Source organism: Cyprinus carpio, chromosome B4, assembly GCF_018340385.1.
Source record: "Cyprinus carpio isolate SPL01 chromosome B4, ASM1834038v1, whole genome shotgun sequence".
Classification (NCBI taxonomy): Eukaryota; Metazoa; Chordata; class Actinopteri; order Cypriniformes; family Cyprinidae; genus Cyprinus; species Cyprinus carpio.
The window spans coordinates 35,489,406-35,515,710 of NC_056600.1; the positions used below are offsets into that span (position 1 = coordinate 35,489,406).

General features: G+C 38.2%; 1 protein-coding gene across 3 annotated transcripts in view; it reads left to right on the forward strand.

Moving 5' to 3' along the window:
• LOC109082913 (gastrula zinc finger protein XlCGF57.1-like) overlaps nucleotides 1-19,667 on the forward strand; it is a 29,792-nt gene extending 10,125 nt beyond the window's left edge. Inside the window, exons 1-3 of one of the 3 annotated variants that reach the window (XM_042722536.1) lie at nucleotides 5,804-5,843; nucleotides 6,501-6,655; nucleotides 17,141-19,667. In XM_042722536.1, coding sequence (XP_042578470.1) covers nucleotides 6,571-6,655; nucleotides 17,141-18,828 — 1,773 coding nt within the window. In that variant the 5' untranslated portion in view covers nucleotides 5,804-5,843; nucleotides 6,501-6,570 and the 3' untranslated portion in view covers nucleotides 18,829-19,667. Of the gene's footprint in view, nucleotides 1-5,803; nucleotides 5,844-6,500; nucleotides 6,656-17,140 lie in introns of those variants that run through there. The other 2 variants (XM_042722535.1, XM_042722534.1) reach the window with 2 other exon arrangements.
• Nucleotides 19,668-26,305: the final 6,638 nt, after the last annotated feature.

A 26,305-nucleotide genomic window follows, 5' to 3' on the forward strand; every position in this document is an offset into this window, starting at 1 on the left:
TTTATTTTGCGTTAGCATGAAGCTGCAGTTTCACAATGCATGAATTACACTTACCGATAACAGTAAAATGCTGCAAATAATTTTTCTTTTGTTTTGTTAAGAGACACAACAGTTCTTCTATGGCTATATAGGTAATATTTATCTACACAATTTAACAAAATCAGACAATACTGTCTAATATTTACCACAATATTACCTTGCTAAGTTGTTGTAAATAAATGTCTCACTTGCAACTGGTCAGTATTCAAATGCTGGAAAATCACTTCACATAACCCTAAAAGAGTGAGAACTGATGCTGTTTGAGAAAAAAAATCATCACTGGCTTTAAAAAATGCTGTATAGTAACAACTTTCTACTTTTTTGGAGTAAAATGTACAATATTTGTCTTTCAAATGTAGTAAAATTAAAGTCGTAAGTTTCCAGAAAAAAATAATACTCAAGCAGAGTACAGAAACTCAAAAAGTGTACTGTAAATGTACTCCGTTACGGTCCACCGTGCTATGCTAGATGAACGACTAATACTTGAACTTGCCTTAAGTACCCAAGGGGGCCCAGAGGGACCAAGTATTTTGCAGGGAAGCCCTGCAAAAGGCAGTAGCGCTAAACTCAGAGAGGTCAGCCTAGCCTTTTTATAATCGTTCCGAAATAATTTAGTACAGCCTCGGAACTCACTGAGGGCCAAGAGCGTACATTGAGGCAAATGCCAAACACTGGTTGTCATACGACAGAGTGCCCTGTTATGCAGAAAGGACCCGCGCCTGTATGGCCGGGATGTCCGGACTATAGAATCTGGCAAATGTGGACGGCGAGGCCCAGCCAGCCTCTGTCTCTGCTTCGAAGCATACAAATAGCTGATCCGACTGCCGGAACGCTCAACATAGGCTTTCAGCACCATGACGGGGCAGAGTAAGTTCAACTCTTGGTCTTGCTCTGAAGGAGGAAGCGCCGATAGGGTTATTACCTGAGTAGAGAGCACTTTAGGTACATTGGTACCGTGCCTTGGTTTCAGGATGACCTTAGAGTTGTTGGGCCCAAGTTCGAGGCAGGTGGGGCTCACTGATAGCGTCTGCAGATTTCCCATATGCTTTACCGATGCTACTGCTAGTAGCAGAGCAGTCTTAAGCATCAGGGAACGAAGGTCAATGGACTGTAGCAGCTCAAATGACTTTAGAGCCCTCAACACCGTTGGCAAATCCCATGTAGGGACAGTGATGGGGCGAGACAGGTTGAGCTTTCTAAATCCCTTCAGAAAATGAACAACCAAGTTGTTTCTGCCCGCCGATTGGCCAGCTATAGGAGCATGAGAGGCTGCTATGGCTGCTACATATACCTTGAGCATGGAAGGGGAATGGCTCTCATCCAACAGCTCTTGCAGTAAGGACAATTTCGGCGATATGTCGCATGAGATTGGGAGAAGACAGAAGTCTCGGGGAATGGGCCATGGGGCTGCCAAAAGCAGCCGGCACAGCTCTGCAAACCATTGGCTCGGTTATCACCCTCATTTGGGCTTAGTCTAAAACTGTTCCCAGGAATGATATCCATTGGCTGAGGGACAGCACGCTCTTGGCAAAATTGACCCTGAGTCCAAGGCATTCTAAGTGGCTGAGGAGGAGGGATCTGTGAGATAGTAGCTCATCCTCCAACTGGGCCAGAATGAGCCTGTAGTCAAGGTAATTCATGCACTTCGTAAAAGTGTGAGGAGCTAGAGACAGTCCAAAAGGAAGGACCGTGTATTGATAAGCCACTCCCTCAAGGTGAATCTCAAGAATCGTCTGTGATGGGAGGCTATCTTGATGTGAAATTAAGCATCTTTCAGGTCCAGCGAAAAGAACCAGTCCCCTGAGCATACTTGCAAGAGGATCTGTTTCAATGTAATCGTCCTGAATGGCTGTCTCATGAGAGCACGATTCAGGTACCTAAGATCGAGGATGGGCCTTAGGCTGCCATGCTTCTTGGAGACGAGGAAGTAACGGCTGTTTCTACGGCTCCTTTTACTAGCAAATTCATTACCTTGGTGCGTAGGATGTGTGCATCCTCACTCCAAACCGAGGTGGAGACCACGCTGCTGAAACTCGGGGTTTTCGAGCGAATTGGAGTGTGTTACCTTGTTTTATTATCCCAATGACCCAGTTTGACACTCCAGGGATGGCCTGCCAGGCTTCGGCCCGCGTGGCAAGGGGCTGGATTGGTTTGAGCGGTGGGCCGCCTAGGGGGAACCCGATGTTCGCAATGAGTAGAAGAGGAAATTTGCGCTCTTTTTGAAAATGTTCACAACAGTATTTTAAGCCAAACACATTGCCATTGGCACCCAGAATGAAACTGGGTGCTTGGAGGCATAACAAAGGCATTACGGGGGGTGGCGCAGCTGCAGCGATTTTTGGCCCCCTCCTCTTCCTGTCCTGCAGATCAGGATGACGCCTGAGGCCTGACGCAGGGCCCAACACTATCTTGGGTCGGGGGCCCTGATGTTTAGGAAACTGATAGCGTCTGGCCGAACGGGAGCGCTGGCGAGGCTCAGGCTTAGGAGCCGTGGGAGCAACTGGTGGTGTGGGATGCTGAGTCAGCACATTTTGGGGGCCATTGAGCTGGAGTGCTTTGGCAGGAAGTGTCACATTGCCTGGGACGACTTCTGTGCAGTGGTAAAGCATTCAGCGAAAACCTCACCTGCAGGTCCAAACAGGCCAGTAGGGGAAACCGGGGAGTCAAGGAAGGGGACCTTATCTGACTCATTGATCTCCGTGAGGTTTAGCTAAAGTCTGCTAAATTGGAACATGAACAACTAATTTTGTACTTAAAGCACTTTAATTGTGACTAGTGGATAATATGGGGGTTTTGTCATCCTTTTCACCTTAACCAAATTATCCACAAATGTAAATCCAGATATTAGGTCCAGATTTCTGAGCATTTGAACATCCTTTGAAAGATGGGTTAACCTTGTAAGTAACAAATTCAGGACCAAACAATTAACTGAAATTTGTCACAAATGCCACAAGTAATGTGTGTGCAAAGCTGTGAACATTTCGGCCATGTGTACAAGAACTAAATACTACTGGACAAACAATATGCATGTAATCATCAGGAAAGCATGATACCATGTCTATATCTATATTGATTAATGGTGACTTTGTGACATCAGGCATCCTTTTAAATGGGCTATTGACTTTGGAAACTTCGTTCTGTATTTAAGATAAACACCTGTTTGGAAACACTTAAAACCTGAGTAACCAGTTTTTGTTCCTTTAATGAAACTGGAGTGTCACAGATAACAGTGGTGACCTTAAAGAAGCACTGTCTAACCTTGATAGGCAGCTCCACTGCTCTGTAACTCGTCGGGAATAGAAGCAAGTAAAGAACTCACCCTTTACAGTTTCAGTTTCTAAGACTACGCCTATCCATGTTTTTAATTGCTCATGTTTTCATACAAATAAAATAAAACGCATAGATTTATTGTTGGGTTAACTAACTGGTTTTGTGTAACTGGAGCCACTAAAAAAAAAATCAGCATTCTGACATGTTGTGTTTAGGCAATCAACAATACCATATTATAGTGTAATAATCAAATAATAGAAATGTGTATGTTTGTGTGTGTGTAGAAACCCTTTAAATCACACTGAGATTATATATTTTCACTTGTAAATCCTACTGTATGCATTCTAATAATAGTATAAATGGTTTCTAATACTAGTGTTTTTAACCATACTATAGTAAAGTGTATTAAACTGTATATTTTGTAGTATTTACAACACTTTAATGAATGCTACAGAATACTGTATAGTTAACTGATCAACTGTAATAAATACTGTAGTACACTGCTTTCCAAATTATTATGCAAGTGCTATATCAATAGGATTTTGGTACAATAAAGAGTCAGATTTTTGTTTGTGTGGTTTTTCACATCTTTTTAGATAACTGGTATCAATCTCAGACAGGTTTATTCAATAGTTTGCCAGGTCTTCTTAGGTACATGGAAACCCTACTTGTTTCACATTATTAACCAAGTCACAGTTCTCATGAAATATGGTGAGGAAGAAAAATCTTTCTGAAGATGAAAGTATGAAATAATGCAATGTCTTGCAAAAGGCATCAAAACAAACAATATTTTACGAAAAGCAAATAGAAATTATTGAATTGTGAAAAGATTTGTGAGTGACTTAGAAACTTTCCTTAATAAATCTTTATCTGACCAAGCTCTTCTGTGCTCTGTCAAACAAATGAACTGTATTGTAATGGCAGCTGTAAAAAAGCCACTGCTGAGCAGCAGACAGGAGTTTGAAGCTACTGGAGTCTCAAGATCCTCTCCATGCAGACTGACAGTTGTGTGTAAAGCTGTGTTTCAGTCACTGCTAACCAAACCTCACAAAGAGAAACCTGCACAGTGACTGTAGAAACACATTTTCAAACTGTTTCGCACCATGGTATTTATGCAGCACGGGATAGTGTGTTATCCTGCATGAAAATCCTTTTATTTCCAAGAGCACTATTCTTCATTTTATACCGCAGCAGAAAATTGTCAGTTATGAACTCCACATATCTTGCAGAAGTCATTTTGACACCCTAAAATGACCTTACATCTCACTTCCCAATATTCCAACCCAAATCATCACCCAGCGACTCCTTGCTGGTGTTGCAGTCTCATTGGAATAGGATGGCCATTCATCAACTATCAGAAATCCATTTATCTGGACCATCCATTGTACTGCAGCATTCGTAAGTGAATAAAACTATTTAAAAACAATTCTTCATGTGTTTCCTCAGCCACTGTGCAGGTTTCTCTTTGTGAGGTTTGGTTAGCAGTGACTGAAACGCAGCTTTACACACAACTGTCAGTCTACATGGAGAGGATCTTGAGACTCCAGTAGCTTCAAACATCTGTCTGCTGCTCAGCAGTGGCTTTTTTACAGCTGCCATTACAATACAGTTCATTTGTTTGACAGAAACCTTCCTTAATAAATCTTTATCTGACCAAGATCTTTTGTGCTCTAAGTCACTCACAAATCTTTTAACAGTTCAATAATTTATATTTGCTTTTCACAAAATATTGTTTGTTTTGATGCTTTTTGCAAGACATTGCATTGTTTCATACTTTCATCTTCAGAAAGATCTTTCTTCCTCACCATTTATTCATGAGAACTGTGACTTGCTTAATAATGTGGAACAACCTCTTTAAGTAGGGTTTCCATGTACCTAAGAAGACCTGGCAAACTATTGAACAAACCTGTCTGAGATTGATACCAGTTATCTAAAAAGATGTGAAAAACCACACAAACAAAAATCTGACTCTTTATTGTACCGAAATCCTATTGATATGTCACTTGCATAATAATTTGGAACGCAGTATATACTTTAGTTTTTACTACGATAAAATGTAGTGTATTGTAGTATAATATAACCTATAGTTGTAGAAAACTTAGGTCAGTATTGGTTGAAGTAATTTATTTATATTACTATGGTTGTTATATTACTGCAGCAACAATAGAATTCACACAACAAATTAATTCAACTACTTTACTATAGTATGGTTCAAAATCACCATAGCATTTCCAATCAACTATTATAGTATTTTTCCATTGGGAAACACATTAAAGTTCTGTCTTTAAGACAGAATCTCACCTTCTTTCATTTGGTAGTTCTTAATATTTTCAACACAGCATTGTACAAAATTTATTTAAATATGTATTTCACCAATAAATCAACTCTGAAATCCTCTGGCACTTAAATTAGCATTTTTGTAGTTCAGACAGCGGCGTGCTAACAGGACTTTTATTTTGGTGTTGCGGTGTGACGTCATTAGACTGCGCCCGTGCGCCGCGCTCCTGCGTCTGTTGAGGTTCGCCTGAAGAAAGGTTTGTGTTTTTTTTTTTAAAGCAAGTAAAATGGCTTAATTATGCATACCGTTTATTAATGTTAACAGTTAGATAAAGTATTTTTATTAGTAAACAGCATTCACACATGAGTAACAAAAGCTGCGTCTCATTTTGCTCCCTATGTAGTGAATCAGTTTATCTTGAAGACCAGTTCACTCACTGGCGAGTACTGATGAGAGAAACAGAGCTTTATGAAACAAAACAGTTAAACAGCATTAGAGTAATCTCTCTGCTGGTCATGACTCAGAAACATCTTTAACATTTTAATTAGTTTACATGGTTATGAAAATAAAACTGAAAAATAACCTGCAGGGAATGATCTGGGAAGGCTCCTAGAATGGTTTTTAGTTGATTCTTAAAATTAACCAAAAGGAAACAATCGGGGATCATTCTGTGTTTGTTGTGTCTGATGTATTACTGCAAATATGGGAAAACTGCATTCATAAAAGTATCATACAGAAGAGTTGGCAATCCTAATCTAAAACCAAATGCAAAACATGCTGGTGTTTGTTAATTAGGTGATTTAAGGCCATTAACTCACTTAGCAGAGCAGTAACTAGGGAGCAGAATGAGACGCACACAGAGATGTAGTTTGCATTTATTATTGGTTTTCTTAATTTTTCTGATCTTAAACAGGACAAAGTGTCCAAACACACAGAAAAACTACTGCTGAGGCGAATGAGATCCACGTGACCCTGTTATAAAGATGGAGTTTATTAAAGAGGAGAGTGAAGACATAAGGATTGAAGAAACATTCAGAGACAAACATGAAGATACTGAGGAACAAACAGGTTGGTTTTTATACTCAAAGCTGAACTCACTCACATTTGATTCTTATTAAAATGTCCAGCTGTACAGAAATGAGTGATATTTCTGAAGAATGTAATATGAGCTACCTAATTGAAGTTGTTTTATTTGACAAATAACAGACAAAAACACAAAAAGTGTTAAAGTGACTTCATAAATCTTAAAAGAGCTAAAACGACTAAGAGCTCTAGTCATGATGAGCTTTCATGACAGCATGCTGAAACACAGGCAAGGAAAGCAAACAGAATTTACTAGAGATTTCGCATTCTATAAAGTTCCCATTATAATGCTTATGGCATTAATGTTTATGGCAGATTTGTGCTATATTTCCAGCTACATTATCAAGTGATTTCATACGAAGTACGAAAACAATTTTAATTGGAGTATGCCTACTGTCGAACAAATATGACGAAAAAGCACTGCAGGATTATTATAATGTCAGTATTTTTTGAAAAGAAACATCTAAAAGCAATATGACCATCTCAAATAACTGCATCATTATCCGGCATTGCATTTGAGCATGACACTAAACACTGGTATCCTACATTAGATTAATCAGATAAGTATGTAGCTAACCCAGACTGACCACATGCTGTGGCCAGCTAACCAAAGTCCAGTCTTTCTTTTTTCCACGATCATCATTTTCATGATCGATCATCGTTGTTCACGGCCGAGTACTCGATCACTGTTGCACATGGAAATTAAAACTGGTTCATGTCTTCTGATAGTTATCAAAGCATTAAAAAAAGATCTGAACTGATAAATAACAGATGGGAGATTTAAAATAATAGCAGATTTTTCTCATTTTTAATAAATGAATAAAAACTGAGATGAAAAATTGCTAGAAATGTAATTTTACTATGCTAAAATAAATGTTCAGTGATATCTTTAAAAGATTTTTGAATTTTGCCACCCTTTTTTTTTCTATATAATGTTGATATGGTAACTAATAAATACTGTAAATTTTGTTATGCTAGCATACCACGTGTGTTACAACTAACCCCGTGTTACTTTGTGCCCCGCACTCCCCTATATTATGTCACACTTCTCTAGGTTTCGTCTGTGTGTGAAAACAGAAATGAGTCTGACATCAGTGCACTGAACAGTAAAGTTTATTGTTAAATTGTTAAATGCCCTGCCTCCATTACATATCTCTGTCATGTGTTGAGTATAAATATTTGATCACCACAGTTGAGTGCAAAAAATGTATGTACATATATTCTGTTTATGTATATACTGTATTCTATATATAATACCAGTCAAATGTTTGGAAACACAAATGGGATTGTGTCCAAACTTTTGACTGGTACTGTACTATAATATACACAAAGAATAGCGGCCGATATATCGGTATCTGCCTTTTTTAATTCCCTAATATCGGTATCAGCCCCAAAAAAACCCTTATCGTCTGGGCTCTAAAAAATACCCACGTTTGCTTGAAGAACACAGATAAACCATATATTTAGTGCAATCGTATGTTTATTGTCTTCAAGTTTCATCAGTTAAAATTTCTCTATCTCCGATGTGCGCTTTATTCAGCGATAACTGGATACCTTTGTCCATATTAGGGATTTTATGGAGCGTCAGTGGTATTACTTCTGCTATGCATATGTGGAGTTTTTGGGCAAGGGCGCCCTCCGGTTTCCAGTATCAATTAAACAGTCATTATATTATGTGTGTACTCTATAATGGTCACAACAGCCTATTTTGGGTAAAAATAGGAAAGATTATACTTTTCTCTAAAGAAACAGGATTGCCTGCATTATCGTCTTTGATATCATTATTGCGATAAATACCAGAAATATCATGATATATTTTTAAGCTTGTATCGCCTATCCCTAATACAAACATTAAAATGTAATTAATCGGGACTAATTACAGAAAAATATGATTAGGTTTATATAACATTATATATATATATTTATATATATATATATATATATATATATATATATATATATATATATATATATTAGGGGTGTCACGATATTCCATGATATGATGATAACCGTGATAAGCAAAAAAAAAGATTATCGATATCGTGTTAATTTGGTGTGTGACGATATACCGGTATTAGCGATAACCCCAATATTTAAAATGAACAGTTATCTTATGATAACACCACATGTAAATACTCCAGCGCCAGTACCTGGTTGAGCTCACAGGTGGCAGTATTGTGCCAGACATCTGCTGACATCTATTCAAGTTTCAATTCAAGTTTATTTGTATAGCGCTTTTTACGATACAAATCATTGCGAAGCAACTTTACAGAAAAACTGTCAGTTTATGTGCATACGGCAGAAATGTTCAGAAAAATCAATAAAAGATGTAAACAAACAGACGATTAACACTATTAACAGCAATTATGCAATCAAACTTAGAGCAAAATGTGGTAGTTCTGTATGTTGTCTCTGGGTTAGCATCATCTGAGGTCCTCTCCGGGCTGGCATCATCTCTTCTCAGGTGTTCTGGATCCAGACTGGAGCTCGTGTAAATCCTAGTTACCACGGGATGTAAATCCCGTGGCAAAACAGAGAAACAAATAGAGACATAATTAGCATAGCTGCTGTTCCAGCCAAGTAAAATTAATTAGATTAACCCAAGCTAAAGAATAATAATGTGCATTTGATCAGATATAACTGCAGTCCAAAATTATGAGATACATTATTTGAATCCTTGGCCAAAAGAGATGTTTTTAATCTAGATTTAAACAGAGAAAGTGTGTTTGAACCCCGAACATTATCAAGAAGGCTATTCAAGAGTTTGGGAGCCAAATGCGAAAAAGCTCTACCTCCTTTAATGGACTTTGCTATCCTAGGTACTATCAAAAGTCCAGCGTTTTGTGACCTTAGGGATCGTGATGGATTGTAGCGTGGTAGAAGACTAGTTAGGTATGCAGGAGCTAAACCATTAAGGGCCTTATAGGTATGTAATAATATTTTGTAACTGATACGGAACTTAATAGGTAGCCAGTGCAAAGACTAGTATTGGGGTAATATGATCATATTTTCTTGACCTGGTAAGGACTCTAGCCGCTGCATTTTGGACTACCTGTAGCTTGTTTATTGAGGATGCAGGACAACCACCTAGCAGTGCATTACAATAATCCAGTCTAGAGGTCATGAATGCATGAACTAGCTTTTCTGCATCAGGAACAGGTAACATGTTTCGTAGCTTGGCAATGTTTCTAAGATGGAAGAATGTTGTTTTTGTAACATGGGAAATATGATTTTCAAAAGACAAGTTGCTGTCTAATATAACACCAGATTTTTGACAGTAGAGGAAGTAACAGTACATCCGTCTAATTGCAAATTGTAATCTACGAGATTCTGTGTAATGTTTTTTGGTCCAATAAGTAATATCTCTGTCTTATCTGAATTTAATAGGAGAAAATTATTGGTCATCCAATCTTTTACATTTTTAACACACTAACTTAGTTAACTTAGATAATTTAGAAGTTTCACCTGGTCTTGTTGAGATATATAGTTGAGTATCATCAGCATAACAGTGGAAACTAATCCCGTATTTTCTAATGATATTACCAATGTGATAAATGAGATGACTCCCCATTTAAATAAACAAAGTGGTAGCGATCGGACAGGTAGGATCTAAACCATCTTAAAGCCTGCCCTTGGATACCTGTATAACGCAGCACTAATATCAAGTAAAACTAGCAATGAGATGCAGCCTTGGTCTGATGCAAGAAGCAAGTCATTTGTAATTTTTTTGCAGGTAGGAGCACAATTGAGCAGACACAACTTTTTCTAAAATTTTAGACATAAATGGAAGATTTGAAATGGGTCTGTAATCTGCCAGTTCACTAGGATCTAGTTTTGGTTTCTTAATTAGAGGCTTAATAACCACCAGCTTGAATGGTTTTGGGACGTGACCTAAAGATAACGACGAGTTAATAATATTGAGAAGCGGTTTTTCTGCTACAGGTAACAACTCTTTCAGTAATTTAGTGGGTACAGGATCTAATAAACATGTTGTTGGTTTAGATGCAGTGATAAGTTGATTTTGCTCTTCCTGTCCTATAGTTGTAAAGCACTGTAGTTTATCTTTGGGTGCGATGGATAAAACTAAAGTATTAGACGCTGTAGAATCTACATTTGTTATTGTATTTCTGATGTTATCTATTTTATCAGTGAAGAAATTCATAAAGTCATTACTATTTAACTGTGAGGGAATATTTAGATCGGGTGGCGTCTGGTTATTTGTTAATCTAGTCACTGTGCTAAATAAAAACCTTGGATTGTTTTTGTTGTTTTCTATGAGTTTGTGGATATGCTCAGGCCCTGGCAGTTTTTAGAGCCTGTCTATAGCTGGACATACTGTTTTTCCACACAATTCTAAAAACTTCCAAGTTAGTTTTTCTCCATTTGCGCTCAAGACTACGAGTTTCTTTCTTGACGCGAAGCTATATAGTTATTATCATCAATACACAGAATGCACGATACAAGGAAATGGTCAGTTACATCATCACTTTGAGGTACGATATCTATGTCATTAAGATCGATTCCATGCGATATAATTAAATCTAGCATATGATTAAAACGATGAGTGAGCCCGGTGACATTTTGCTTTACTCCAAAACAGTTTAATAAGTCAGTAAACGCAAGTCCTGATGCATCATTTGTATTATCAACGTGAATGTTAAAATCTCCGAAAAGTAGCGCTTTATCAGTGGTAACCAACAGGTCTGAGAGGAAATCTCCAAATTCTTTTAGGAATTCTGTATATGGCCCCGGTGGTCTATATACAGTAGTGAGAGAAAGAGATACAATAGATTTCTTTTGCATATCTGACAGTGTAACATTAAGCATAAGTATTTCAAATGATTTAAACCTGTATCCTGTTTTCTGGGTAACACTGAGAATAACTGCTTTGGGTGTGAGTGATCTAATGTTTATGAGCCCAAACTTTAGAAATAGTTTTTGTTAATTTATTTTAAGTTTTTCTGGTATAATCACGATAAGATTTTTTCTTGATCCTACATTAAATTTATATTTTGACCTCACTATTTGGGGAACAGACAGTCTTAATAGATTGTACAGTGCAAGTACTTCTAACATTTAAGCGGGTAGAACAAAAGCCATCATAGCAGTTATTTGAGAATTGGCTTACTAGTCAAATGGGGCGTAGAGTCCTGGAGATGTTGTCCGAGAGGAGATCCGCTCCGTCTCTGCTGGGGTGCAGGCCATCAGCGCGAAAAAGCCTAGGACGCTCCCAGAAAAGATTCCAACTATTAACAAAAAGCAGTTTCTGTTCTTTACACCATGAAAATAAGCATTCATTTAGAGCAAAAAGTCTACTGGACCTTTCGTGTCCTCGACGATACATGGGCAGTGGTCCTGACACGATGATCGTAGCCACGGGCGTCGCGGTTATCTGCGCAGAAACATCGAGAACACGAGCACCAGGGAAACAGTGAGTGTGCACTTTACCTTCGACTAACGTAGCCCGGTCGTGTCGGATGATGGAGTCTCCGACAATCACAGCGTTCCGTCTCGCGGAGGGGAGCAAAGCGGTTCTGTGTGGAGATCTTGAAGACCGGAGGGGGAGGAGTCATCGCCTGGGGCCTGGCTCGCGTCCTCCGCTGCGGATGCACCCAGGGTCCGTGGTGTCCCGGCGCCGGAGTGAAGGACATCTGGGCAGATCGCGTCCTGGGTGCACCGGGCCTGTGCAGAGAAACACACGGGGTGGAGGTGATGGGACTGTTAGTAGCGCACTGCATACTTAACGTTACCCTGGACTTGTGAGCGTCAGCTCAGGATGTTTCCAGCACGGCTCTCCGCTCTCTCAGCTGGGGCTGCCTCTGCTCCAGGACCCGAATCTGCTTCTCCACGGCTGAACCGAATGCAGCTCGAACGTGTCGTCACCTGCACTCAAAGGTAGACAAACATCCGCCATTAAATCAAGTAACAATGAGTAAAGCAATTGTAATGTGTGTGAATAGAGTATTAGCAATGCACGCGGGTTTAGCGACAACCACGCTGGTGATGCTAATGGGCTATAAGCTACTAGCGGACTCGGGAAATCAAAATAAAACTGGTGATAACAAGGCGCTCTGATTGTTTTTGTTGTAGAATACGATAGAGGATATATTCACACGTTATAGAAACAAAAATGATGGTGTATAAAATAGATTTCAATAATAAAAAATAGACGATAGAGAAATAACGTGACGGAGAAGAAGACGCAGCACTCGCAGCTACTCCGAGGAGAGCTGTGTTCTTCAGAGTAAGTTGCCATTATTTTACTAGTCATAGAATGGGAAACATTATATTAACCTGTTAACAGGGGTTTTCTGTGTTCATATATTTAAGTAAAGGGTGATTATTTTAATATGTACCGCATTTTTTTTACTCGTCTTATTTTTGTATTTGCTATTAATATGGCCTGTGCGTAGTAACACTTTATTTCTTTGTCCAGATCTATTAACAGCTACACAATTAAAACTGATCTTTAAAAACTGAGCGACCACATTGCATAAACTCTGTAAAATGTTAAGTTGGTCGCAGTGCCATGCACTTAATGCCTCATCTGCGGTCATTCTTCAATAAGGTTTATTAGTTAACATTAGTTAATTACATTAGTTAACGTATAAATAAAATAAATAATAATGAACAATATTTCCACAGCATTTTTTAATGTTAGTTCATGTTAATTTCAGTTGTGTTTGTAAACATTAATGCACTGAACAAACATGAACAATGAATGACTCTATTTTTATTAACAATAACGAAGTTTAATAAATTGTGTAATAAATGTATTGTTCATTGTTCATTCATGTTAGTTAATACATTAATGTTAACAAATGACATCTTATTGTAATGTTACCATTAATATTTATTCATCAGTATCCTTATGTTCGTTGGGTGAAAAGAAAAACTCAATAAACATACTAAAAAATAATTTGATATCTTTTCCCCCCAAGGTTTCTATAGATATCACGATGTATCGATATCGTGAATTGTTATGGCCACAATAACCATGATATGAAAAATCTAATATCGTAACAGCCCTATATCTCGTGAGCAGAGTGATGCGATTGATATAACGTCACAGCGCTCCACATAGAAAAGTTCAAAGCACAAAGGGAAGAGACATTGATGTGTAGTTTACTTTATCTCTGGAAAGAAACCCTTTGGGCTTTACTTTCCATCATCCAGAGTTGATAGTGCTTAAAAAGATTAAAAGTTATAGACACTGAAGTGCCATGAAAAAAATTGTACCATACTGATTTTTTTTATTATATTTCATATAAAAATACATGAAATCAGTCCTGGAGCTATCTAGAAAAGTAATGGATTGAAAGTCACATGTCTCATGAGTTTTTATTTTCAAATCTGAAGAAGATACCATGAAAAATGAGATTCCTGCAACCATTTTTCTGAGACTATATCTAGTGCCCCCACCCACAAGAAAAATACAATAAGAATAATTTGCGAATAATTTGAGTAATAAAAATAAGAAAAAAACAGAATTAACAATGTATGCCAATTACAGTACATCCTGAGATTGCAAGAAATACAGCATTTACACTGATAGCTGCTCATAGAGTCAATAATCACTTTATTCATATAGACCGTATTCACACTGATAGCTGTGATTACACAGTAAGAGATCGTAATCATGCAGATACAGCAACATTCCCCACAAAACACACACTTGCATGAAAATGTTGAAGAAAAAAAAAGAGAGAGAGAATTATGTGCTAAAAGCCGTTTGCTAAGTTACACCCCCATCAGACGACAATATTCCGCGTATCTTTGACTTTTTTTTTTTTAGTGTTTGTGACACTGTATGCTACAAAACCATGCTATTTTTTACTACCAAGATGCAGTTTTTTGAGCGTGAATTACTGTATAACAGATACAAAGAATACTGTCCCTGAAGAACTGAGACATAAACAAAGAAATTACTATCCATATTACAACGTTATTGCTTTGTTGGACTAAAAGTGCTCTATGAGATGTCGTTCAGTGGACCCTTACCTTTCTAACTAAACCGGGATTTACAGCTGTGGATGCATTTATGACTCGTTAAAATGATGAATCTGGTACGTACTGTTGGGGAAGTCGTGGCCTAATGGTTAGAGAGTTTGACTCCTAACCCTAAGGTTGTGGGTCCCAGTCTCGGGCCGGCAATACCACGTCTTAGGTGCCCTTGAGCAAGGCACCAACTGCTCCCCGGGCGCCGCAGCATAAAATGGCTGCCCACTGCTTCGGGGGTGTGTTCAAGGTGTGTGAGTGTGTGTGTGTGTGTTCACTGCTGTGTGTGTGCACTTTGGATGGGTTAAATGCAGAGCACGAATTCTGAGTATGGGTCACCATACTTGGCTGTATGTCATTTTCACTTTTGAATATGCATGTTTTGATGTGTACTGCTTACACAAATTTTGCAAATACATTCTTTATAAGCTTTCCATTTAAAAACAGTGATCTGTCATCGATGCTTGAGGCTTAGATCTTTATAATGATATATAGTTTGTCAAGATTAATTTTGTCCCGTTTCATTTAATCTATTTGTAAACATTGACATGCAAACAAAGAGCGTTCAGTGCATCGGCATCCAGGTGCGGGATAACAGGTTAACTGTTAATCATTTTCAAACATGTAAACCAGGCAGGGTTAATCTTCTTTTAAATGTGTCATATGATGCTATTTAAAAGATAATTATTTGGTGTTTTTGGTGTAACAGAATATGTTGACATGCTTTAATGTTCAAAAAACACATTATATTTTAAATACTGTACATTATTGTAGGTCCTCTATGCCCCACCTTTCTCAAACATGTCATTTTCAACAAAGCCCCTCCTTCGGACAAGCAAGGGTAGACAATGCCCCCTAATTCTGATTGGCTACACGTTTGTTGCCGTGTCGGTCAAGGTAACTTCCAAACAGCGTTTTTCAAATATCGATAATTGTGACTTCAGTTGCATTTCAGTTATTGTGCGCATCAAGAAAAAATGATAGTGCTCTCTAATCCAGCGTTGTGTTTTGACAGACACCCGTTTAAAAGTAACATGACTTAGAAACAGCACTAAACTCCAGCAACATATGAAACATGGGGCTTTGGATGACTTCCCATTGCTGGGCAACAGAAATCAGGACACTGAGCAGAACCAGCAGAGATTAAAAAAAAAAAAAACCCTGAGGCTGGGCAAGACCAGTGGAGATGAAGGCAGGGGGTGGTCCATTCTAGAGTGTGTAGATTCATGAGTGCTACCTTCATGCCACTCGATGTGGGATGTCTGGCAATACACAGTCCCCTTTTCCACCAGCAGGAAACCGAGTGCTAGTTCAGAGCTAGTGTTGTTGTCGAGTTGGTTTGACTGACGAGACTTCAAAGAACCAGTTTGCTTGTCCACGGGCTAGAGAGCCACCACAGAACTAGGTCTTACGTCAATGTAGACGTGTTATCTTTCCTAGCAACACTAGCGTGAGAGCACCAAACACACCAGGCTTGCTCAAGATGCATCGGCGATGTGCCAACCAACCAGCGCATGACACCAAAGCACCCCGAGAACTACTGGAAAGCAGACAACTCTCTAAGCTTAAGAATTGCTCTTATGGTACTTTGACGCTGCACGCCAACTGGTACACGCATCACCAACACATCCCAAACAAGCCTAATATCAACAATGGCTTTGTTAACCTACATCGTTGTCCAAACACTGCAAATCCAACATGTTTGTTTTTAGCTGCTATTTCATAAAAACCCGGTCAAAACTTTGTTCATCTTGTTGACCACGGTAACCCAGCCCCTAATGCAAGCGGTTCTGTTTTGGTGCTACTTACAAACCACTTTTCCTGGTACCAAGCTGGTGCTTTTGGTGTCGAAAGACAAAGAACCGATTTGAAACTAGGCTCTGGCTCCGAACTAGAACTTGAACTGCCTTGTTGGAAAAGGGGCAAGAGACTACCAGACTGGGGTCAGTGGACTAAGGCCAAGGGGTTTTAGAAGGGCAGTAATGGACTAGACTCTCTGGGGAGACTGGATAGATAGAAGCAAGGGTCCTCCTTAATGGCACCCTCAATGATGAAAATTATTTTTTTTTTAATGTGAATTTTTGTGTGCTGCCATCTTGACTGGATCTCCCTGGAAGAGATTATGATATCTCAATGGGAGCTTCTTGATTAAATAAAGGATAAATGAAAAATCAACAATTAAATTCATTGATTAATTTCATCATAGATTATTACACAAATTCAGTAAAAATCTTTACTCATTTGGGCAGTTATGTCACAAAATGTAAAAATATATCAATGGCACAATATTGTGTGCTCTAATGATGATTTCCTCATGGTCAGTATATAATAGGAGAAAAGCAGAGGCCCTAATACTGAGCCCTGATGCACTCCATACTTGTGTTTGATGAAATGCTTTTATCTTGGTTATGATGTCTGTTGCTTTTAGCCATTAAAGTGCCACTAATCTGTATTTATTTTTTTTCACTTTAGACCTGATGGCGCTGAAAGAAGAGAGGAAAAGACTGACAACGATAGAAGAGAAGGATCAATATGAGAGACTTGACTTCATAACTGTGGAAACATCTATGCAGTCTGAAACATCTTCATCACCAAAAAATGTTCAGAAGACTGAATCTAACAGTTGCTTCACCTGCCATCAGTGTGGAAAGAGTTTCAAACAAAAATATACCCTTCAAATGCACATGAACGTTCATACTGGAGAGAGGCCTTTCAAGTGCCACGAGTGTGGAAAGAGATTCTCCCGTAAAGAAAACCTTAAACGCCACATGAACAGTCACACTGGAATGAAGCCTTTCATATGCCAACTGTGTGGAGCATGTTTAGCACATAAACAAAGCCTTAATGCCCACATGAAACGCCACACTGGAGAGAAGCCATTCACATGTGATCAGTGTGGAATGAGTTTCATACATAAAGTATCCTTTGATTATCACACGAAGAGAGAATACTCAGGAGAGAACGGTTTTACATGTAATCGGTGTGGAGAGAGTTTCAGTTGTAGAGGAAACCTCAAAAATCATACAAGACTTCACACTGGAGAGAATCCTTTTACCTGCAGTGTGTGTGGGCATAGCTTCACATATAAAGCACACTTTGATACCCACATGAGAATACACACTGGAGAGAAGCCTTTTACCTGCAAACTGTGTGGTAAGAGCTTCTCACGCAACGGATCTCTTAAGATTCACATGGTCGTTCACACTGGAGAGAAGCCGTTTCCATGTGATCAGTGTGGAAAGTGTTTTAGACATAAAACAACCCTTGATTCACACATGAAGTGTCACACTGGAGAGAGTCCTTACATCTGCAAATTTTGTGGGAAGAGCTTCTCAAGTAAATCAACCCTTATTTCCCACATGAGAAATCACACAGGAGAGAAGCCTTTCAAGTGCAAACTGTGTGAGAGGAGCTTCACACAAAAGGGAAATCTTAAGATTCACATGACAATTCACTCAGGAGAGAAACCTTTTGTGTGTTCTCAGTGTGGAAAATGTTATGCACGTGAAACAAACCTTACCTACCACATGAGGATTCACTCACAAGAGTATAATTGTCATCAGTGTGGACAGAGATTCCCAGACAAGAGACGCCTTAACTGGCATGAAAAAGTTCATTCTCGAGAGTCTTTCACGTGCCATGAATGTGGAAAGAGCTTCAGATTTAAAGGAAAATTTAAGGTTCACATGAGAATCCACACCGGAGAGAAACCTTTCACCTGCACTCACTGTGGAAAGAGTTTCAATCAGAAAATAACCCTTCAGATTCACACGAGGCTTCACACTGGAGAAAAACCTTTCACGTGTCTTCAGTGTAAGAGGAGCTTCACATATCAAAGAGACCTAAAACGTCATTTGCAAACACATTCTGGAAAGAAACTGGAGTGCTCTGCAAGCAGAAAGAGGCTTAAAAAAAGGAGCAGTTTGAAAGATCAAAAGCACGATCGATCTGGAGGAAGGCAGTTTAATTGTGATCAGTGTAATAAAACATTTCTTTTGCCATCACACTTACAAATACACCTGAGAAGTCATGCAGATGTGAAACCATATTTGTGTTCTTCGTGTGGAAAGCGTTTTAAATGGCTCAGTAGCTTAAAATGGCACCAGAAAATACGTATCTGTGTGAAAGTAAAGCTACGTTCTCACCGCAGCCGAAAGTGACCCAAATCTGATCATCCACCTTCATGACCATTTGCGTTCTTCTCCTCTAGATTGTTGTTTATGTGACCAGTTGTTTTGTATAATTCAGTATAATTCTGTTTTGGTTTGTTGCAAGACATCTTTGCGAATATAAAATTCATCTTAGAAACTTTACAGATTTTTACATTCACAAATTTCAAAAATAAACATCATTATTACAAGTCTTATTATTTTAAGATTAGTTAATTGTCAGAAGAGATACTCAGTTACTCATCCGTGGCGAGGTGTGTTGCATTAGCGTTGTCATATCTTACTATAACATATCATTGCCTAAAAAATGCTCTTTATTATTTTAACATTTTGGGAGGGAAAAAAATGTACATACGTTTTTAACAACAAGATGCATTTACACTTGTGCAGTTTTGTCTGGTATGTGGTCCAGACCACCTCCTGAAGTGGTTTGAGCATTCAGATTTAAATCTGTCTCAAAAGCATTTCGAAGTGCATTTGCACGTGATCTTTTCTCGATTGGATATCTATCTGATAAGAGAAAATGTATGAGGCGGCCAGGTGTTAACAAGCCCTGACAGTGTCAGTGCAGCTTTAAAATGGCAGTTTTTAAACTAAAGGCAGGGTAGGTAATTTGGTTCAAAACATTTGTTGTTATGCTAGTTTAAAGTCTCTTCACTTCCTGTTAGCAATCACTAAGTTTCAGAGGTCTAAATTTATTTATATGTATATATATCATCTGTGGAAGACATATGACCATAAAATGTTCGTCCAATCAAAATGTTCAGTCAGCGCTTTGTAACATAACTTGTTTAATCTCATATTCACAATAAAATATAAGTTTGAATTTATTGTTGACTGCGTTTTACAAGTTCTTGTTGAAAGTAAAAAATAACTAACTTGTTTACATCCCTGTTTCAATCTCTGTCAATGTAATAGTCGTTGCTGCTGACTCACTCAAAAAACAACAATCTCTTGTTGCCATCTTATGTCAAAGCAATGTAACTAAAACTAGAAAAAAGTAGTTTAAATGAAATGCTGTTAGCATGACTAGTATGTTGCTAGTATATTTCTAGCATGATTAGCATTCGACTAGCATGTTGCTAGCATGTTTCTAGCATGATTAGCATGTTGCTAGCATGTTTCTACGATTGATTAGTTAGAAAGAAAGAAAAAAGAATGAAAGAAAGAAAGATTACTTAGAAAAAGATAGATAAAGTTTGAAGATAGATAAATAGATTTATATATTAAGAACGGCAAATGTGGATGTCGCTAGCATGATTAGCATGTTGCTAGCATGTTTCTACAATTGATTAGTTAGAAAGAAAGAAAAAAGAATGAAAGAAGGATTAGTTAGAAAGATAGATTACTTAGAAAGAGATAGGTAAAGTTTGAAGATAGATAGATAAATAGATTTATATATTAAGAACTGCAAATGTGGATGTCGCTAGCATGTTTCTAGCATGATTAACATGTTGATAGCATGTCACTAGCATGTTTCTAGCATGATTAGCATGTCACTAGCATGTTTCTAGCATGATTAGCATGTTGCTAGCATGTTCCTAGCATGATTGGCATGTTGCTAGCATGTCGCTAGCATGTTTCTAACATGATTAGCATGTGACTAGCATGTTGCTAGTATGTTTCTAGCATGATTAGCATTCAACTAGCATGTTGCTAGCATGTTTCTAGCATGATTAGCATGTTGCTAGCATGTTTCTAGCATGACTAACATGCGACTAGCATGTTGCTAGCATGTTTCTAGCATGATTAGCATGTCGCTATCATGTTTCTAGCATGACTAGCATGCGACTAGCATGTCGTTAACATGTTACTAGCATGATTAACATTCGACTAGCATGTTTCTAACATTATTAGCATGTTGCTAGGATAGATAGATTAGAAATATTAGATGAGTAAATAGATAGATAGGTAGATTAGAAATATTAGATGAGTATATAAACAGACAGATAGATAGATAGAAAAAAAAAAATAGATAAATAGATAAATTAGAAATATTAGATGAGTAGATAAACAGTCAGATATATAGATAGATAGAGCGATAGAAAGAAAGGAAGAAAGCAAGAAAATGTTTGAAGATAGATAGATTGATAGATTGAAGATAGAAAAAGTTTGAAGATAGATTCTGTAGATAGACAGATAGATAGATAGATAGATAGACATAGAATGGTAGTTTAATTGAGTCTAGGGCTTCAGGGAGTTTAGATTTGAATTTTTGGCTTGTGAACTAATGGGCCACCGTAGTCTTGGCTCAATTTGAGCACTCTGCAATGTAAGTCTATGGGGTTTTTATGATTTTTAATATTAATTTTTAAGAAAACTGAAAGTCAAATCAGTCTGAAAAGATATAACACACCAAGTCAGAACAGTCTGAAAGTCTGACCCGAGTTTGGAGTTTGTAGAGTTAAAGCTCTAGGAGGAGGAAAATTTTGGGTCAGAAGAAGAAGAAGTTTAAATAGGATTTCAGTAAGTTGGCTTTCCTCAAGCCAACTTAATAACAACTAGAAGATAAAGTTAGTGAACTAACTTTGATGTTGGCTTGGCCTTGGGGCAAAAGAGCCACATTACTTGTGTGTCCAACGTTCTTGAGCTGCCTTGCTGCAAAAAAAAACAAACCCTACAACAGTATTTTTCTATGGACCCTTGCTGTTTTCTGTTCTAATAAAAATCCTAGGCTATGACAACATCTTCTACAGAGTTGGCTAGCTGGATGCGAAATAAGTCATGCCTTTTTTTTCCGTTTGGTATTTCACAGTCCTCTCACTGAAGCGCTGTTGGCAATGACACAGAAGGTAAATGAAACAATGCGGTTTAAGTCAAGGTGATCATTCGGGGTCCAAGCAGAATGGTTTGTGTAGATGATGCCGTTACACAATGGACATGTCTCTTTTCAAGTAAATTATGAGTCCTTATGTGAGTACTATTATATTAACAATATGAAAATAGATAACTAATATAGTGTCCCTTCTTCACTTTATGTGTGATAACTTGAGAAATATGTTGTCAATACTATTAAAATAAGGAAAAAATAATGGTATTTAGGAGATTACAGTTTTTGCATAAACACTATATTGAGCTTTATTAAAGTTTATGAAAATAGAATGCATGTATATGCATTTTATATTTATGCACATAAATGAAACATTTTCAAGTCTTTGAACAGATCTTGAAGTATTTGCTATCCTGTGGCGACATCGTGTGGACAACATTAGCATTGGGGCCTTCATTTCTGAACAACATTATGAAAGGGGCCAATATTTTTTGAATGATTACAAATATTTAATGATTAGTTCATTGATAATATTTACGAATTTACTGATTCTGTATCTTATTTCATGCTTCAAGAGTTTATTTTTCAACTTATATTTTTAAGCAGTGATGAATGATAACTATGAGTTGCTAAATTTTGTTTTTTGCAATTACAATACATAAACTATATAATGATGACAAAATTACAACAGTTATTGTTTTCATAATATTTACTATTGACTATTGTTATTTCGTATTGTAATGAAGAAGGTTTTTATGACAACAAATATGGTCATTACTAAAAATTAAACTAATTTAATTCATTTTTTTTTTTCTATTTAACAACCACCTCTTAAACATAAATATTACCCATAAATTATCCTATTTTTTTTTTTTTAATCAGATTTTACAAACAAAAAAAGTAGCCTACTTGAAGCATTTTAAGCAGCTTGTACAAACCCTGATAATATTTATTATAGACCACTGTAACTGTCTATAATCTAACAAACAAGTTTATTATGAAAATAAAAGTGAAGACACCAGTTAAATTGGACGATAAAGAGGTTGCAAACAATAGTATAAAAGAGCATTTTTTAGGTGTTTAGATGCATAACTGGACAAATCAAATGTACAATAACATGTCATAGATTTAATTAAATATAGATTCATTCTAATTAGAGCAAATAAATAAATAAATAAATAAATACATGAATACATACAGACATACAAAAAAGCAGTCAAGACGAATGATTTTCTGTTTTTTATAGATTAAAATTGAAGACAGAAAGCAGCTGGTAAATGCAGTCACTTTAATATTCAAATCCAGTATCATGATCCATTTCCGATTTATTTCTCTACAGTTTATGTTCATGTGGCTGTTTTCATTTATATTCACCAAGCTATTATGTATTTTCAAATAATCTTGTATGTGATTTGTCTGTTTTTTCGCCGAAAAGCTAGAATCACCAGAATCACCGACCTCTGTAACTCAAGAGATCGATGCAATGTGTTATTCTGCCCTTAGACAAAAATATCTCACAAGCACTCATTTTAATCTCTATATATTCTTCTTATTGTTTTGTGTTGATTCGCTGGAGTGTTTTAATGTAAAAGGCTGTAGTTTCTATGTAGACTTTTTTTTCCCCTTCCAGTGTTTAGAAAACGGCCGCCTCGCGCTGTCAAATAGTCTTTCATTTTTACACTTAAACAGCTCAAAAACACCTGAATTTAGCTCTTGTTGTGTTCTTATGGGTGGATTGCGTGCAATCGCTGCAATATATTATTTTTAAAAGCTCTTAAAAAACTATAAAAATGCTTTTATTGTGAGCACGATCGGACTGCACTCTCTGATCGGAGCGGTGATCTCTGGCCAGACATCAATTATTAATGAGATCTGACCCGATAATAATAACATATGTTGTTTTAGCTTGTCAGTGTGAATGAAATGTGTATTTATTTGTCCGTTCTATTGCCGAAAAGCCAGACATCACCGTGTTCTGGAGCGCAGAGCAATCGATGTGATGTTCAGCCCTTAGACAAAGAAAATCTCACAAGCACTCATAAACACTCATTTTCATCTGTATAATATGTTCTTCTAATTGTTTTGTGTTGATTCGCTGAAGTGTTTTAATGTAAAGGGCTGTAGTTTCAGTATGTAGACCTTTTCCCCATGCCAGTGTTGAAGTCTCACGCTTAGGCTGCCGCAAATCTGTCATTTTCTCACTTTAACAGCTCAAAAACACCTGCTTTTAGCTCTTGGTGTGTTCTAATGGGTGGATTGTGTGCAATTGATGTAATATTTTATTTTTAATAGGTCTTAAACAAGAATAAATTCGTTTGTTGTGAGCTCGTTGAGACTGCACTCGCTGTTCGGAGCGGTGATTTCTCTCTAGTCTTTCTCTCTGTTCTATGGCCAGATATCAATTATTAATAAGCCCTGACCCCTGTAATAATCAGATATGTTGGTTTAGCCTGTCAGTGTGAAATAAATTCATGTATTTATTTGTATTTTTAACCAATTTAAAAGTGAAACTAAGACAGACTCTTCCCTCAGTCCAGGGAATTGCTTCTGTAGAGGCGCAATTTTTATCAGACAATGGAAGTCTATTGGAAATTTCAGACTTTTAATAATTAATAAAAAAAAAAACTGTAAGTCTGATCAGTCTGAAAAGATATAGCACACAACTGCCCCCCATGCCGCAGGTCTCTGCCGAGTTTGGGGCTTGTGGCTTTAAAGCGTTAGGAGGAGATAGGTTTGGAAATTTTAGTCTCAGAAAAAGAATAATAAAAAGAAAAATAAGAAGTTTAAATAGCATAACATAGGATTTCAGTAAGTTGGCTTTCTCAAGCCAACTTAATCACAATCACTAAACACAGTGTAAAACAATGTAGCATTAGCATCCATTTTCAGGCATTACCGCTTAACGTTAAGTCTCTCCATTAACACGGGTATTAAAGCTCTTGCCTCATCATAACCTTTCATTTTCCAATGATAGTAATCCTCTGAGCTTTTCTTTTGTATCGTCTCATCTCTCTGTTTCTACAGACTTTATGCATATTGCCCTCTCCTCCACCATTGTCTGCTATGGTGCTCGGTCCGACAATCTTTTAAAAAATTGCTTACTTGTACCCTTAAATTGGACAATTGTTAGGATTTTAAGCATTTAATTAGGTATATTCCATACTTACCAGTATAAAAAGAAAAGTTCATGCTCCTTTTCCTTGCTCCACTGCCACTGAGAAGCTGGCATCTTTTGGAGATCTCAAAAAATTGCAGACAACCGATCTAACGGATCCAGATACAATTTTGTAAGTAGCCAAGCAACATCGCTGGGAAACATTGCTCAAAAAGTTGCCCTGTGTATCATCACCTTAAGACTTTCATTCATCATCAGAACACAAATTATTTTTAATAAAATCCAAGAAATGTCTTTTTATATTACAATTTATAAGGAATATGCTAAGTATTTATAATTTTCCATGGTGTATTAAATCTGCCACATATACAAAGTTTTATTTGGCCTATTATGAATAATCAGAATACAATTTCTGAATAAAATTAGTTAAGAACACAACCACAGGGTACACGGACCAGAGAGATGGTAGGTAAAGTTCAAATAGGCTTTACTGAACACAACAGCATTGATAAGGCAATGGGTGATCAGATAAATACTGCAGATGCAGCAGGAGGAGGATCAGACAGTTGAGGAGCCACACGCACACACACATTTACAGGCCTTGATGAAGAGGTAAACACTTTCCTTTCTTTTTCCTGTAGGAAGAACGCTCGGCACTAGGGGATGGAGACAAACCTGGAGACAAGGAACTGGATGCTGGAGATAGGAGACTTGGGAGTGTAGACGAACAACAGGTAAGTAGACTTCAGGTAAGTAACAATCCAAGGATAATATCTGGTAGGTTTTTGACGAGACTAGACAAACTGTATGTGTGTGGTAAGTCCTTTTAACCAGTGCAGGTGGAATGAGAGACAGCTGGTGATTGTGACTGGATGATTGGTGACAATGAGCAGGTGAGCAGATGAGCAGAGTGCAGTAACTAGTGCAGGCTCCAGCCCCTGAGTCCGCTCCAGTGTAGGCTCCAGCCCCTGAGTCCGCTCCAGCCCCTGAGTCCGCTCCAGTGCAGGCTCCAGCCCCTGAGTCCGCTCCAGTGCAGGCTCCAGCCCGAGTCCACTCCAGTGCAGGCTCCAGCCCCTGAGTCCGCTACAATGTGTGCTCCAGCCCCTGAGTCAGCTCCAGCTCCTGAGTCTGCTCCAGTGTCGTCTCCAGCCCCTGAGTCCGCTCCAGTGCAGGCTCCAGCCCCTGAGTCCGCTACAGTGTGTGGTCCAGCCCCTGAGTCAGCTCCAGTGATGGCTCCAGCCCCTGAGTCCGCTCCAGTGTCAGCTCCATCTCCTGAGTCCGCTCCACTGCAGGCTCCAGCCCCTGAGTCCGCTACAGTGTGTGGTCCAGCCCCTGAGTCAGCTCCAGTGTCAGCTCCAGCTCCTGAGTCCGCTCCAGTGCCGGCTCCAGCCCCTGAGTCCGCTCCAGTGCATGCTCCAGCCCCTGAGTCAGCTCCAGTTCTAGCTCCTGAGTCTGCTCCAGTGCAGGCTTCAGCCCCTGAGTCCGCTCCAGTGCAGGCTCCAGCACCTGAGTCCGCTCCAGTGTCAGCTCCATCTCCTGAGTCCGCTCCACTGCAGGCTCCAGCCCCTGAGTGCGCTACAGTG